This window comes from Anolis sagrei, chromosome 5 (genome assembly GCF_037176765.1).
Source record: "Anolis sagrei isolate rAnoSag1 chromosome 5, rAnoSag1.mat, whole genome shotgun sequence".
Lineage (NCBI taxonomy): Eukaryota > Metazoa > Chordata > Lepidosauria > Squamata > Dactyloidae > Anolis > Anolis sagrei.
In genome coordinates, this window is record NC_090025.1 from 141,844,530 (window position 1) to 141,861,302 (window position 16,773).

The 16,773-nt window shown below is 41.2% G+C and overlaps 1 protein-coding gene across 2 annotated transcripts in view; it reads left to right on the forward strand.

Annotated features, from left to right (window-relative positions):
• Positions 1–474: 474 nt before the first annotated feature.
• The window catches only part of HMGA2 (high mobility group AT-hook 2), a 141,435-nt gene continuing 125,136 nt past the window's right edge, over positions 475–16,773 (forward strand). Inside the window, exons 1-2 of one of the 2 annotated variants that reach the window (XM_067469089.1) lie at positions 475–1,343; positions 5,476–5,562. In XM_067469089.1, the coding sequence (XP_067325190.1) occupies positions 1,221–1,343; positions 5,476–5,562 (210 nt within the window). In that variant the 5' untranslated portion in view covers positions 475–1,220. The remainder of the gene's footprint in view (positions 1,344–5,475; positions 5,563–16,773) is intronic. The other variant, XM_060777510.2, reaches the window with a different exon arrangement.

The following is a 16,773-nucleotide window of genomic DNA, read 5'->3' on the forward strand; positions in this document are numbered from 1 at the left end:
CCTTTACCTTTACCTTTGTGGAAAGGAGCGGAAATAAATGATATAAATAAAGAGTAATGAGGTTTGAGGAACAGATTTTTGTTTTTGTGGCTGCGGCCCACAGGTTGAGAACCACTGGACTAGATGGTCCATGCGGTCTCTTCCAACTCTGATTCTATGAAACACTTCATGGAAGTCTCACCTTCCTGGTGTAGTTAGTGATGGCAAAAGACAACAAAGCAATTGGGTGGCAGGTACCAACTGCGGGGCTGGGGGTGCTGAAGCTCAGAAGAGGCGCTGTGAGGGCTTCCTGTCTTTTATTGGGTGCCAAAGCCCCCTCCTTGTGTCCGGCCTGTGCCCCGCTTCCTTTCCCTCCCCAGGAGATGCCCTTCTGAACCCTTCTTGAGGCAGGACCCCCTTCCTCCGTGCATTGAAGGAGGTGCGGACTCCCTCTTCCCTCCCTTTCTGCCTGTCTCCTCAAGCGAGCCCCCTCCCCTCCTGGCCCACCTTGGCCCACCCGGCCGAAAGGCGCGCTGGGGGATCGAGAGGCGCTCCTTCTTTCCCAACGGGTCTGCCCTTGTGGCCGGAGGAGGAGGAGAAGGAGGAAGCGGTGGTGGTGGTGGAGGAGGAGGAGCAGAAGAAGCCCCCCGAAGGGCGGCCGAGCCCCCGACTGGCGCCCTGCTCCTCAGAAGCCTTTTCCCGCCCAGCCGGGCCCCCACTCCCGCTCGCTCCCTGCCCCTTCTCTTCTCTCAGCCTCGGGAGAGCCTCGCTTTCTCTCTCTCTTTCTCTCTTTGGCCCCCTCCTCAGAAAGTCCCCTTCCTCCCTTGCTTTTCCCATCTCGGTGCGAAGTTGTAAAGCGAGAGGTGCCGCTCTTCTGCTCTTCCTCTCTCCGGCGGCGGGGGCCACTCTCGCCATCCTCCTCCTCCTCCTCCTCCTCCTCCCCACCACAACCCCCACCCCACCCCCTCCGCCTCCCTTTTCTTTTGGCAGCGCCAGGACGTCCGGTGAGGAGTGCGGGGCTGGTGGCGGGGTGCGTGCTGCTCCCGAGGAAGGTGGGCTGGGAGGGCCACAGAGGAGCCAGCGCGCGCGCCCCTTTTTTGAAAGGCTCCCGAGAGAAGCAGCAGCAGCAGCAGGAGGAGGAGGAGGAGGAGGAGGAAGAGGGCAGCCCGAGAGAAAGGGAGCGAGCCAGGGACGGAGGGAGCGGAGAGAGAGAGAGAGAGAGAGAGAGAGACGGAGGCACCATGAACACGCGAGGCGAAGGAGCCGGCAAGCCCTCCACCTCATCCGAGCCCGCCGCCCAGGAGCAACCTGCCGCCACAGAGCCGCCCAAGCGGGGCCGAGGCAGACCCAGGAAGCAGCCCCAAGTCAGTATCCTCGCCCCTCGCCTTCCCTCCCATCCCTCGTGTGTGTGTCCCACGGGGAGGGAAGTCCAGAAAGTGCGGGGGGGGGGGAACGGGTGTTTGTTGTTGTTATGCTCTTCGGGAGCTCACTAACCCCTGCGAGGTGGTGTGCGTGTGTGAGAGAGACAGGCAGGCAAACACAGAGAGGCAGGCGAGCGCGCGCGCACAGCTTTTGCAGCACGCGGGGAAAGTGGGGCTTGTGTGTGGATTGGAAATCCCTCTTGGCTGCAGGAGGAAGGAACCCCGGGCGCGCGAGACAGAGACCGCGCGCTTCTCTCTCCTTTCTCTCTCTTTCTCTCGCTCTGGTTGGTTGGCTCTTTCTGGTTTAAAAGGCACTGAGCAACCCTCCTCGGCCTTTCTCTCCCTCTTTCTCTGTCCATTGTGTGTCCCTCAGGAGGACTTCTTCTTTCCAGCCGGCGGCGCGGAGGCGCCCACCAACCCACCAGCCTCCGTCCCAGCAGCAACAGAGTTGAAAATGTGCTCTGTTTGTGTGCATTTATGTATGTATGTGTGAGAGAGATTTGGGGCCCTTCCACACAGCTGAATAAAATCCCATTCAGATAATGTGGGATTTTCTGCCTGGATATTATGGAATATAGGACTGTGTGGGTCCATACTGCCACACAGCCCTATATCCCAAAATATCAAGGCAGAAAATCCCACATTATCTGACTGTTGACTCGGATAACTCAGTTCAAAGCAGATATTGTGGGATTTTCTGCCTTGATGTTCTGGGATATAGGGCTGTGTGGAAGAGCCCTGGGTGATCTGAGTGACTTCCATATATCTCAGTTAAAAGCCGAGAATGTGGGATTTTCTTCCTGGATATTCTGGGATATAGAACTGTGTGGAAGGGCCCTCAGATCACGCAGTTCAAAGCAGATATTGTGGGGTTTTCTGCCTTGATATTCTGGCTTATGTGGCTGTGTGGAAGGGCCCTGGGAGCATTGAGACTGTCTTGGCTGTGCCTCAGCCACGCGTGTCTATTTCCCACCCAAGCTGTTGCTGCCCTTCTCGGGCCGATTTTGCCTCACCTCCCTCTCTTGTTCCCTTCCCAAACCCCGAGTCTTTTCCTTGGAGCGGGGGCAAGCCAGACAAATCTCCCCGCTGGATGTGAGGAGGAACTGCCATTGTCGGCTGGACTTCTGGGCTCCATCTCCCGCGATTGTTTGAACTGCTTTGAGGGAGGGAGGCTTAGGTTTCCTTCCTCTTCCTGGCGCTGTTGCTTCAGGGATGCGATGGTGGGGGCGCCTTTTCGCTCTCCTTTTGTAACTACGTTTTCCTGGAAGGACTCTGCGGCCCCTTCAACACAGCTGAATAAAACCACACATTATCTGCTTTGAGCTGGAATATATGACAGTGTGGACTCAGATAACCAAGGACCCTTCCACACAGCCCTATATCCCAAATATCAAGGCAGAAAATCCCACATTATTTGAGTATGGACTCAGATAACTCAGTTCAAAGCAGATAATGTGGGATTTTCTGCCTTGATATTCAGGGACATAGGACCCTGGACTCCCCAATGGCTCCTCTGCTCACCTCCCCCTGCCCCAATATTGTCCTTCTCAAAGTAGGGACTTTTCTACATCTTTTGAAGTAATGCTGATTTTTTAAATGATATCCCTGAGGATGCAGTGAATTAAGATAACAGATGACCCCCTGGAGAAGCTAGAGATACTTTTGTTAGCTGTGTCTCTTGCAAAGGATTTCTATTTCCTTGGAAGCAGCGGTAGGCAAAAATGAGTACTGTGCTGCTGCATTTAAAGGCTCACTTCATTCATTAGTAGCAAAGCACTTCCCATCAAAGCAAATCAGATGATCAGCAAACTGACCTGAGGCTGTTTTACACTATCCTATATCCCAGGATCTCATCCCAGGTTATTTACAGTAGAGTCTCGCTTATCCAACAAACAGGCTGGCAGAATGTTGGATAAGCAAAAATGTTGGATAATAAGGAGGGATTAAGGATGAGCCTATTAAACATCAAATTACATTATGATTTTACAAATTAAACACCAAAACACCATGTTTTACAACAAACTGACAGAAAAAGCAGTTCAATACACGATAATGTTATGTAGTAATTAGTGTATTTACGAATGTGCACCAAAAATTGCAATGTATTGAAACAGCTTTGGATCCGGGTGGGAGGCAGGCTGCATTGAATAATACAGAATGGTGGATGAGTGAAGGTTGGATAAGTAAGACTCTGCTGCATCTGCTTTGATCAGATCCTGGGATATAGGGGCAGTGTAGATCCAGCCTGAGGGCCCTTCAACATAGTCCAATATTTCAGAATATCAAGGCAGAAAATCCCACATTGTCCACTTTGAACTGGAATATATGTCAGTGTGGACTCAGATAACTCAGTTCAAAGCAGATGCTGTGGGATTTTCTGCCTTGATATCCTGGGATATAGGGCTATGTGGAAGGGCCCCTAGAGTGTAAATGTGGAACATTTCTGAAAGGGGGTTCCCGTGCTGCCCACCCTGCCCTCACGCCCACCCAGTCACTCAGGCCCTCCCCTTTCCCAAGTAAAATGCCCTTGGAGACAGTGGAGGCTCAGTCCCTTCTTTGAGTGATATTTTGGCCCTTCCACACAGTCACATAACCAGAATATCAATGCAGAAAATCCCACAATATCTGCTTTGAACTGGGATATCTGAGTCCACGCTGCCATACATTCAAAGCAGATAATGTGGGGTTTTATTCCGCTGTGTGGAAGGGGGTATAGTTGGATCATTGGGGTTTCCTCAGTGAATGTATTGAACCATTTGTTGAACCATTGTGATGTTCTGTTTTCCTACCCCTAAGAGCCTTTCCTTCCCCTGCTTGCTCCAGTTCCGCAGTGTGTGTGTGTGTGTGGTGGAGAGCAGCACAATATGGTTGGGAAATTGAGAGTTTAAGATTTCAAGGGAGTTCACAGAAATATGTTATTCATCCCTCCAATCAATTTCCTCCTCTTCTCTCCCAGGGTTTTGTATGGATTGTATGAAACTTTTGTGATTCCTTTGGAAGGGAGGTATATCAGCTAAAGCACAATCCTATGGATATCTACCCAGAAATAAGTTCCCCAACCCACTGAATTCAGCAGGGTTTATTCCCTGGTAAGAGTGCAAAGGATTGTATTCTTCCCTCATAAAACTTTTCCCAGTTCGAAAAAAAAAATGTTTAAGGCTCCTCTTAAAAACACACACACAAAACACACGCTGCATTTAATTAGCCCTACAGCCTCCTGTAATCCAAATGAAATGTTCAATATTTGGAATTTGGATGTGGGTTCTTTCTTTCTGCATAGTACATATGATTCATTGAATAAATATTTGAAATCTGAAAGCTTAATCATATCCATTTAAATGACTCTCTTTATTTACTATCAAGCAGAGAACCCATGGCGGGTGGAAGAGGTGGGGGGGGGGGGGTTAGGAGGAGGCGGAATAGCTAAAACAGTCATTGCTCTTGAATTGTTTGAATCCTGCTAGGCACCTTTTAAATTCTGCCTTAGTTTTTCATTTTGCTAGAACATGGTGAAGGCAAGCCTCCCCCTGCCCCCCGTTTCACAATGCACAGCATTCCATTAAGTTAGACAAATGGAAATAAATCGAAAGGTCCAGAACAAAGCAAACATCCCTTTTGAAAGTCTTAAGAAAATAAAAGCTGTCTATAGTTTAAACTAACATGGATATTTCATTTTAATAAGAAATGTTGGAGGTTTGCATCTTATTTCATGTTACTTATGTGACTGTTGATTACAATAAGTCCTGAGTAGTTTGAAAAACAAAAACCACCCTTTAACAATTTAGCTGGAAAGAATTCAAAAATACAAACTTTAATTTTTTTTACAGTTTTTGTCATACAAGTCCAGTGATCATGATGTCACATTCTACTTGTATTGTGGATTGGTCCATGAGGTCACAAAGAGTTGGAAGCGACTGAACGAATAAACAACAACCACGCTCTCTGTTTATTTTCTTTCATATTTAAAACTGAATCACTCAGCGACACAGTTGGGTTTGTGCAGCTGCTTGGATTTAGGATGCAGTGTATTTTTTGTTGAAATCCTTGCCCCAATAGCATGTCTTCCTCTATTTAGGAACCAACAGGAGAGCCATCTCCTAAAAGACCAAGAGGACGACCTAAAGGAAGCAAAAACAAGAGTCCATCTAAAGCAGCTCAAAAGGTGAGATTACCACAGAGTAAAAGATTGGCTTGGATTACCATCCACTCATTCTCCAATACTCAAAGACTCTCGCATACTTAACCTCTTCAACTGCAGCATTTGTGTTGTTTTAATATTATTTTATGTTGGAATGTTGTAGGAGAATCCTGGGTATAATAATTTATAATAATAGTAATAATAATAATAATAATTTTATTTTTGTGCCCTGCCTCCATGAAGGAACTCAAGGTGGCTTACACATGACACAAAGTACCCATTTTTTGTCATGTCAGGAACAACTTGAGAAACTTCAAGTCGCTTCTGGTGTGAGATAATTTACCATCTGCAAGGATGTTGCCCAGGGAATGCTTGGATGTTTACCACCCTTGTGGGAGGCTTCTCTCATGTCCTTGCATGGAGAGCTGGAGCTGATAGAGGGAACTCATCAGCGCTCTTCCTGGATTCAAACCTCCGGCCTGTCGGTCTTCAGTCCTGTCCGTACAGGGATTTAACCCACTGCACCACTGGGGGCTCCTAAAGTGCCTAAAAACTATGCATAAAATAAACACACAGTACAATACAAAAAAGTAAAACCAATAGCATATAAACACAACACTTTAAAAACTCAGAACAATGCCCAATGGTGACAACTGCCGTAAGACATGGCCAAACTGTAAACAAGACAAGGGAATGGGATAGTGCAAATTGTAGCCAAGGAACAAGGGCATGGGATGAAAGTGCAGTGCTGTGTCATTAATTGTGTACCATTGGGCTAGTTTACATTCTCAAAGGCTTGTTTAAACACCCAAGTCTTCAAATCCAAGTCTTTATATACATTATGCCTTTCTGTATGCAGGGCTATTCTCTAGATGAAATAAAATTTAACTACTGTGAAACTTGAACATTCTGAAGGTCTGACATTCAAATTCTCCAGGGCTCTTAACACTATACTAAACTATCAACTGGGGCTCAGTGTTTTGTTACACATGAAGTTAGTAATAAAAAAGCCAGTGATCCACTGGTGGAAATTAGAATGCTTCTGAAAATGTATAGCTGCCAAATACTGGTATCTCTATCTGACTGTCCTTTGTTGTTCACACATTAGTTTCAGAGAGGAAAGCTTTAGAAATAAAGGTATGGAGCCATCATTGTGAATTGTGGCACTCAGCTGAAGACCTTGATTAGTTCAAGGATTTTTTTCCCCCCACCAGTAGATTTTAAAAAAGTTGTGTGGTTCATTAAAGAGGGGCTGGTTTGGGTTGAGATGGAGAAGAAATTGTTTTCATTTACATGCAAAAATTGAGTTATAATAATACCAGGGTAATAAAAACTCCCCCTCCCCAAAGAAGTCTGGTGACCTTAAGACACAGTTCTGTGTAGCTTTGAAAATAAACACAGGAGTCATGTTTCTGTAGACAAGTCTCACTGCAGTTAGCACTAGCACTCTTAATTTACAAGTATGATGACAAAAACAAAACTTTACCCAATCTGGAAATCTATTTTAGTGCTAGAAGTTTGTTCTAGAAACTCTGTTAATTGTCATAAGGTGTGTAGAATAATTGCGTTTCAGAAATATATATAAAAACAAGGACTGTTACGTTTGATACTTTTCAGAGTTATAAATTAGCATAGCAACCTATGATAAGTACCCATTTAGGGGTTGACTACAGCTTCTTAACTATGGTTTTGTTTCTTTTGAAGTTTGTCAAATAACAATTTGGGAAAGCTTTCCCTACTTTCTTTACATTTGTGTCCTCTTTTCCTGTATTTCCCTGTTCTTTGCTACAGAAGTTTAACCACAGCTTTTTCAGTCAACAAAAAATACACCTTTAAAAAGTCCACTATAAAGTTACATAAATATAGACAAGGGCAAAGAGAAAGTTACTGGTGTTGGAGCAAGAAAATATTATAACTTGAGGGCGGGGGGGGGGGGGGGGGAGGGAGTGAAAAAAAGAAGGCATAATAGAGATGGGGAGAAAATTAGTACAGAAAAGTTTTTTCCTCTTCCTCTGTCTAGAACCAACAACTACCCAATAAGATCTAATTTTGGGAGATTCAGGACAAATATTTATTTATTTATTGCACTTATATACTGCTTTTTTCACCCCTGTGGGGGACTCAGAGCAGTTCACAACATATATACCGGGTCCTAGAGAAGTGCACTTGGAAAGGACCAGACGCAGAGCTTTTTCTATTTCTGCCCCTGCCTTGTGGAATTCCTTGCTGCCCTATACGGGAGCCATTCGTGAGTTAGGGCCTGTTACCCTAGCACTCAAGACCTGGCTTTTTACTAGAGCTTTTGATCTATGTTAATTTTATCAATATCTGTATGTATGTATTTTTATCCTTTACAATTTTAGCTTGTAAATCGCCTAGAGCATCTTGGATGGAGGGCGATTAATTAGTAATTAAATGATGATGATCATGATGATGATAATCAATGGCAAAAATTCAATGCCTTACACAAACCAACTTCGCAAATAAATCAACAGCAAATAATAATAGATTAAAACCATTTAAACTATCAAACTATAACAACATCACAGACAACATAAAACATTTAGAGATGTGTCTGTATATTTAAATACATGAAGTGGTGAGTAAAACAAACGTGTTATTTTAAAGCATTCTACTTGAATTTTTGTGTCCTGAGAGCATGAAAGAGAAACAAAGTATTTATGGGAGAGTAGATGAACACTAACCACGACTTCTGAAGATCTGCTATACATCTTCAGACAGTGCATCGGCATATTATCTATTCCTATTCACTTCTTTTGTATATCCCTCATTGAAATAACTGGAAGTTGAATAAAAAGCAGCACAAAAAGGCAACTGTGCTGTTAGCCAACTCCAATTCATTGAAATAGCGTCTAGATAAATGTAGTCGAGGAACATTTAAAAGATGTTCACAGGATTTTTGTTTTTTTCATGTCAGGAGCAACTTGAGAAAATGCAAGTCGCTTCTGGTGTGAGAGAATTGGCAGTCTGCAAAGAGGTTGCCCAGGGGATGCCCGGATGTTTTACCATCCTGAGGGAGGCTTTTCTCATTTCTCCGCATGAGAAGCTGGAGCTGACAGAGGGAGCTCACCCTGCTCTCTGCATTCAAGCCACCAACATTTCATCTACAATGAAATCATAGTGAAATCTAGTAGATGTCATGTTCACAGTGAAATCATAGTGAAATCTAGTAGATTGTAACCAAAACAAATATCCTCAGAGGAGATGTTTCCCTTAATGTATTTTAACGTTCACTTTAGAGATTCATTTGTTAACTATTTTTGAAAATTCCCCGCCTCCAAGAGTGCTTACAATACAATCTTCCTGTAGAGATACATGTGCACTATTCCATTTATTCCAGTGGAAGAAATAAATGTAAGAAATACAAATGTTCTTACAGATCAGTCTCATTAGTTGGATAGAAAAGCTCTATATGTATAAACCACAGCAATATATTATAATTTTGTAACCTGGAAAAATCCCTTGGATATAGATACACCTTCAAAAAATGCTATATAACATCTGCATATGGTGTTATATATCATGTCCCATGGCACAGCAGGTTAAGCTGCTGAGCTGCTGAACTTCCTGACCAAAAGGTTGGAGGTTTGAATCCAGGGAGCAGGGTGAGCTTCCGCTGTTAGCCCCAGCTTCTGCCAACCTAGCAGTTTGAATACATGCAAATGTGAGTAAATCAATAGGTACCACTTCTGCAGGAAGGTAACTGCTGGCCACATGACCTAGGAGGTGTCTATGGACAACGCCTGCTCTTTGGCTTAGAAATTGAGATGAGCACCACCACCACCACTCCCAGAGACAGACACGACTAAATTTAATGTTAAGGAGAAACCTTTACCTTTTATCATGCCATAATAATTACTTTCATAAAGCAGCTGGAAGTGTTTGGAAATATTTATTCCTCTCTTTATAAGTATTAATTTTAGGAGATGTCATTTTTAGAAGATAATTTGTATCTTTCTAAGACATAATTCTTAAATAAAGAAAGAAGTATTGCATTATTTTTAGCTTTAAAAAACAACTATGCTTGTTAACTGTAGAGGTCATGTGGTTAATAAAGGTGGTTCCCGTGCAGCAAAAAGTTTCTGGAATTTCTGATGAATAATGGGTGGCCCTTTTCTCAGAGTGAGCTAATTGAAATGTGCTATGCTTACAACACGCAAAATAAACATGTACTGCTAGTATTCACAGAGGAGACCTAAGACAGAATTTGTGATTAATTGACAAGGTGTTCTTTTGCAAACTCTAAAGACATCATATACTTTTAAATGTATTCTAAACGACTGGCAAAGAATTTAAAAATAGCTATGCAAAAAGGTAGACCTTGCTACGCTGTTACATTTTGAGAGGCAAATACAATTTAATCTATTAGAATTGTCCTGACATGTTAAGTTTTGTGGGTATTTTAATTGTGTTGTAGCTTGATGATTTTGGGGTGTGGGTATGGGTTTATTTGTTCTATTTTCACTGCTTATGTTTGGACTTTAAAAAGTAGCAGGAACTAAAAAAACAAACTGAACTTCTTAGGAAATTAGTAGTGTGAAACTTGACAATGTACACAATGCTGCAGCTTGTTTCTTGTTTCACAAATTCCAAAGAATAGTTCTGTAAAAACAGTTGTATAGAGACCCATAGCTGAAATAATAACCTGTGTTCAGTTTTTATGGTTATGTTGAAATCATTGTTAGAGATAACAACAAAATGTCTGGAGGAAGGGGGAGGAATGTAATCATTTTGTATTGCAAGGTTGCTCCTTTTTCAAGCTTTATATCAGTGAACAAATTACAATGGTACGATTTGACATACTCTTCATTTTATTTCAAATGAGATGTTTGTTTTATATAATGACAATGCATTGACAGCTTTCAGATGTCTTAACTATAATTACAAGTTCAACAGCATCAAAAAGAGATGCTGTTTTGAAAATAGAACTTCCTGTGATGCATGTATTCATAGTCTTTGTAATTTCTGTACATGCTTACTGGAAAAATGGGCCTTTGACTCTTTAAGATAAATATATTGTTTGTATGTGAATATTTTGAAGATATTGCTGTGTTTTCCATTCTTCAGACAATGTCACTCATGGAAGCGACACTCAGGCCCATCTACACTACCATATAATCCAGTTTCAGAATGCAGATTAACTGCATTGAACTGGATTATATGGCAGTGTATATTCTTATAATCCAGTTCAATGCGGATCAGTCTACATTATAATGCAGTTCAAAGTGGATGATATGGCAGTGCAGATGGGGCCTTAGACTCTGAGGAAGAAATCCGATTTCCAAGAGTGTAGCCATCATTTTTTTATTCGGTGGGGTGGTGGTGAGAGGACTAGTTCCATCCTCTGTAGTCATATATGCAACCACAGAATGGCAGATTTGACAGGTTTTTATCTATCTCGAGCCCCACTTTCCTTTTACTTTAAACAATGACTCACAAACCCATTCCCTGATCCAGTGGTGAAGCACTTCTCAGAGTTGGCTACTTTAAGATGGTCTCTTTACCAAAAAGTGTCAGTTGTTCACAATTTGTCATAGACTCCTGTCAGATTAGATCTAGAAAATTGGATAGATATGATTTATTAAACACAAAATATCTGGGTTCCTGCTAGATGAGAATTTAATCATTGTTTACACTTTAATTTGTCCCTTTAATTGATTTCGCACCCACGTTAGATAACGCAGGGATGAGCAAACTTGGTGCAATGTAGAGGGAGTCTCATGGTTATTTTAGCTTGTGTGCAATTTGAAAAAGCATTCACATTTGTTATGTCACTCCAAGGCTATTGAACGTTAGCTAAGATGGTGGTGGAAATGTGTGGTGGCCGATGAGATGTATGTAAAGCAGTTCTCTATTTCAGCATTTGCTGATCTGTTTTGCCTTCTCCACATGACAGTGAGAGTCTGGAGACCTTTGCTGGTGCAGTTACCATAGTGTTTTACCTATCTTTCTCTGTAGAGTATCCCTTATCCGAAATGTTTGCAACCAAAAGTATATTACATTTTGGATTTTGAGATTTTTTTTGAGATTTCTTCCCTGTATTTGCAATATAGGTGCATAATGATATATCTTGTCTAAACATGACTTTCATTTATGTTTCATATATGCCTTATGGACGTAGTCTGATGATAATTTAGTACAATTTAAACATTATTTTCTAGATGAAATAAAGTTTGTGTGCATAAGACCATTGGAAAACAAAGATGTCACTATCTTAGCCGTTCATGTGGACAATTTCGAATTTTGGCATATTTTGGCAATCCAGATGTTTTGGCAGATGAAAGCATGATCCATGTAAGATGATTCTGAAGTTCAAGGCCTTATGCCTTTGAAATGACTGAAATAATTCAAATAAAATGAAAAATATAATGTTGTGGATCTCAAATCATGGTTTCACATGCGTCCATTGCACCAGCTCTCCAAACACAAGCAGAGCAGTGCACAGCATCATAGCCCATTATTTTTCCTAGCACAGTTCTCCTGGAGATGATGACTCCTATGACTACACACTTTAGTCCTCCTTCCTATCCAAGTGCATTTAAATGAAAACATATTTTCTTTACAAGATTCAGCTCACAAGTTACCTAGCCTCAATATTTCTCAAAAACTTTCCAGGCCAATTATGAATCATTTGAAAAAGTGTCAGTCAGAGATTGTTGTTTGTTTCCTAAGGCAGAACACCTTTAAACAATGTATCCAATAATTATTTCCCTCTTGGCTTTCTGCTCTTTCCAGGAAAGTGTGTTCTGTGCTAAACAAAGCTATGCCTCGTCATGTTCAGTCACATGCTGTGAGGTAACACAGTTAGAAACAACTTACCGTATATACTTGAGTATAAGCCGACCTGAATATAAGCCGAGCCACCTAATTTTGCCACAAAAATCTGGGAAAACATATTGACTCGAGTATAAGTCCAGGGTGGGAAATGCAGCAGTTACTGGTAAATTTCAAAATAAAAATAGATACCAATAAAATTATATTAATTGAGGCATCAGTAGGTTAAATGCTTTTGAATATTTACATAAAACTGTAATTTAAGATAAGACTGTCCAACTCTGATGAAACCATTACTCTCGCCTTCTTCAATGTAAATGTGCTTACACATCCTTCCAATAGTAATAGAGTAAAATAATAAATGTAATAAAACAATAATGGTTCGTCCCAGAAGAACCTACAAGAAGTAGGTTTATTCTATTTATTCTCTCTGCTATGGTTCAATTTCTGAACATTTTGAATGCCTGGGTGAGGAAATGGCTGCAACAGCCAGGAGTACCTCACCCACTGAGGTGATGTCAGTGCTTTCTCCTATCTGCGGAATGAGCCATCCTTTTGACCCCAAGATCTGCCCCAATGTATTCATGAGATTGACACAAATTAGTATATACTGTGCTTTCTTTTCAGAGTTACTGTCACCCAAGGAAATATAATAAGATTATAATGTCTGTGAGACCAGTAATAGTGGTTTCATTTACGCACATCTAACAAAATATGTCGCATGTAAAAATTTTCTGGGTCTTTCAAGTGATTCTATGGTATTCTTCTGCCTAGCTTTTTTTTACTTGAAAGAACATCTCTCTGGGAATCTCTGCATCCTCATCTGTGACTCAGTGATCTTTAGCAGAAGTTGATCATATACTTGTGCTGTGAGACTTAGAGGTTTCTATAGAGATGTTCTCTTTGGGAATCTCTAGATCAGTGGTTCTCAACCTGTGGGTTACCAGGTGTTTTGGCCTACAACTCCCAGAAAGCCCAGCCAGTTTACTAGCTGTTAGGATTTCTGGGAGTTGAAAGCCAAAACATCTGGGGAACTACAGATTGAGAACCACTGCTCTAGATCCTCCAACTCAACTCTAGTTAACCTCTGATGGAAGCTGACTATTGAGTTGTACTGGAGGAGTTGTACTGGAGATTTTTAGATAGACCATATTAATAAAATCAATGAATAGCCCAATCCTTAGCAGTTAAACAAAGTTAGCAGGGTTGACTATAATCAAAATACATTTACTGTAGCATAGACTTTAATGCAACAGGGTCCATTTTATAAATAGATACATATGCTGAAATAAGTCTGAGTTATGACATTTCATGATGTAATACACTTATTTGTCTTTAAGATGCTAGAAGACTTTGAGACATTTGCTGCAAAAGATGACAAGGCTACTCCCTCTGTGATATGAAGATATTAATAATTCTCAGGACTGACACTTACATGTTAATGTAGATCAATATACAGTATAATATACATGTTTGATTCTGGTGAATATTATCTAAAACAAGAGAATTAAAATATAAAAAATAAACAGTTAGCCACAAAATAAATGCATTTTATATTTCATTATGTTTAATACTAAAAAATATTTTTCAGCACACATATGTACTTTGTGTGGAGGACATCTGCCCTGTTGTTTCATAAAATCAGGAACACTTCCATATCCAGTCACTGCCCTGAGATCAGGTCATGACACCCTTATTTCTCATTTGCCTGCACCATCAGAAGGTCAGAGTGGGTTGCATTGTCGTCAACAGAAACCAAAGGAATTTGCTCCTTAAAAAAAAAAACCTCCAGTTTTTGCTATGGCATCTGGGACAATGGAAGCATAGTGTAGTTCTAGCCACAAAATACTCTTTTTCTCTCAGTGGCTGCACAAGTATTGGGTTCAGATGCCAAGATCTCAATCTGGGGCTTGCTTGTCCACACTTCTTTTTGTGATCTCTCTTAGAATATACAGGCAGGCTTGCTGTAAGTTTTTGGGCCGTATGCCCATGTCCCAGAAGCATTCTCCCCTGACATTTCACCCTCATCTATGGCAAGCATCCTCAGAAGTTGTGAGGACTTTGCAACTAATTTGGCTTGTCTATATGGGCAAAAAACCCCACAACCTTTACTCACTGTGAATGCACAACTAGCAGTCTTCACAACACACAACAGCTTCTAGTCAATATCCCAATTTTTTGTTTCGTTTTTGCTCTAACCCAAATTTGCACTTTTTAAGTCAAAGTTGAGGGTACTCAAGAGATTGCTTGAAATTCAGAGATTCAGCCCAATCTTTATCCAGACAGACGCCACCACCATTATCCAAATAGTGCAGGGAATGGCTTATGTCTATGTTGCTGATGCTAGACAGACGCAGAGCTCCATTTTTTAGTGGAAAAGGGGGGAAAAAACACCATAATTTCGAATTTTTGGAACTTTTACTTTTCCACAAAGATGGATTCCTCCCTAGAAATATAATCTTTCTTCCAAATTGCCTGTTTGCCAAAGAATAGGTAAGGTTATTATGAGTTAGATCGCTAGGGAATTCTAGGATTGCCCTAATATTTAGGATGGGCATGCTCCATGTTACTGTGAATGACACTTTGAGAATGATAATTATTCTTGAGTACCATGGATGTATCATAGAGCAGTGTGTACATGTCTTTCTCTATTTTTTTCCATGATTAACAGCGATTTGAGAAACTGCAAATCGCTACTAGCGTGAGAGAATTGGCTGTCTGTAAGGAAGTTGCCCAGGGGATGCCCGGATGTTTTACCATCCTGTGGGAGGCTTCTCTCATGTCCAACTCACCCCACTCCCCAGATTCAAACCGCCAACCTGTCAGTCAGCAGTCCTTGGCATAAGGGTTTAACCTATTGCGCCACCAGGGACTCCTTTTTCTGTAATATATTAAGAGGAGTGAATATAGTTCAAATATCTGCTCAGAACTGAGCAACCTGATTAGAGTATTCATATCTATTTGCTTAAAATGTCCAGAGATGATGTAGTTGTACATATTGTCTTTTCGGAAACAGGTGGCATATAAAATATTGAGATAAAAACAGATATCATTTGCTTGAGACTTGCACAACAATTCTCATTTGCTTGAGATTTGCACGACAAGGTCGAGCAAACAGGTCCCAAGTATAAGCTATCATGGTATATAGAAAACCAGACTCTATAGTGCAGTGAGTCAGTTGACACAGGCAGGAGATGCCATGAGGGTGGACACGGCAGCCATCTGGCTTGTCATCAGCCTGAAAAAACAAAGATGTATATACCAAAGTGATATGTCCTGATTCCCTAAACTGGCTGATCAATTACAAGCAGAAGCCCTTTCCCTATAGCTATTGTGAAAGTAAGGTTCAGCTTCCAGTTTTTGAAATGGTAATGGCAGCATCTTGTTCCTTATATTAGAAAGCAAATTGTTTTGGGACAGTGTTAGTTCACTGGCTGTAGTATTTTAGATACATTTCTTTATGTAGGCAGCCAGGACTGCTTTAATGTGTTATCCCAAGAAAGTTTAGTCTTACATCATGCGCTAGTATTAATGATTAAAAAGGAAGTTGTCTTTTCAACAAGTCTGAAGTGATAATTTCGTCCTTCAGTAGCGTGAGGTTTATATTTTCACACATTGCCTCTTTGTGATGTGATGAAGATATTTGGCTACATTTATAGCTTCAAAGGGTACTATAGAAACTGCTGCCATATTTTCCCAGGTTTAATGGAATTCCCTTTACATGGTATAGCTGTGTACAAAGATTTGCCAATAAGTAACTGATACATTAAGATGATAGATTCCCAAAAGAAAAAGGAAAACATGTTCACACTATATTAATTACACAGTTTAGGCTTTACTGGGTTGAGATGGGATTAGTTAAAGCCCAAAATTGTGAAATGTATGATAAAACTCTTAATCACAGCTGTAAAAGGAATAAAGGTAAATTTGTAAATCTCTAGTTATGGAAAAAATCTTGCCTCAAAAGGTTTCAGAAGTCAACAGCACTAAACCTAACATATTGTTTTGCCTTATGAGATCTGCTTTGTTCTAATTTGTTGGTTTTCCTACTGAGTTTTGGGCCTTTTGCTTCGTTGGCTCTTTGGCCACATATATGCAAACTATAGAAACTTTCAATCCAGTGCATCCCAGTTCCTTTCCAAATACAAAATATTAAGCACAAAAAATTGATTCCTATTTGGATGTCCAAAAAATTAGGTGACTCAAAAGGGTATGTGCTGCCATGCAGTCCTATCCTTGCTTTTATGCATGTTTCATTATCCTTCTCAGTGGCATATACCTGCATGGCACAAACATCTGTAGAGGGAAGTCCTATGTCTACAGCTGTATGTATGCTTTTATATAGTTTATCTATAGTAGCGAGCCAATGTGGCATAGTGGTTTTAGACTACTGAACTTTATTCTGTCACATCTAAGCTCCAGTCCCTAATGACCCATGAA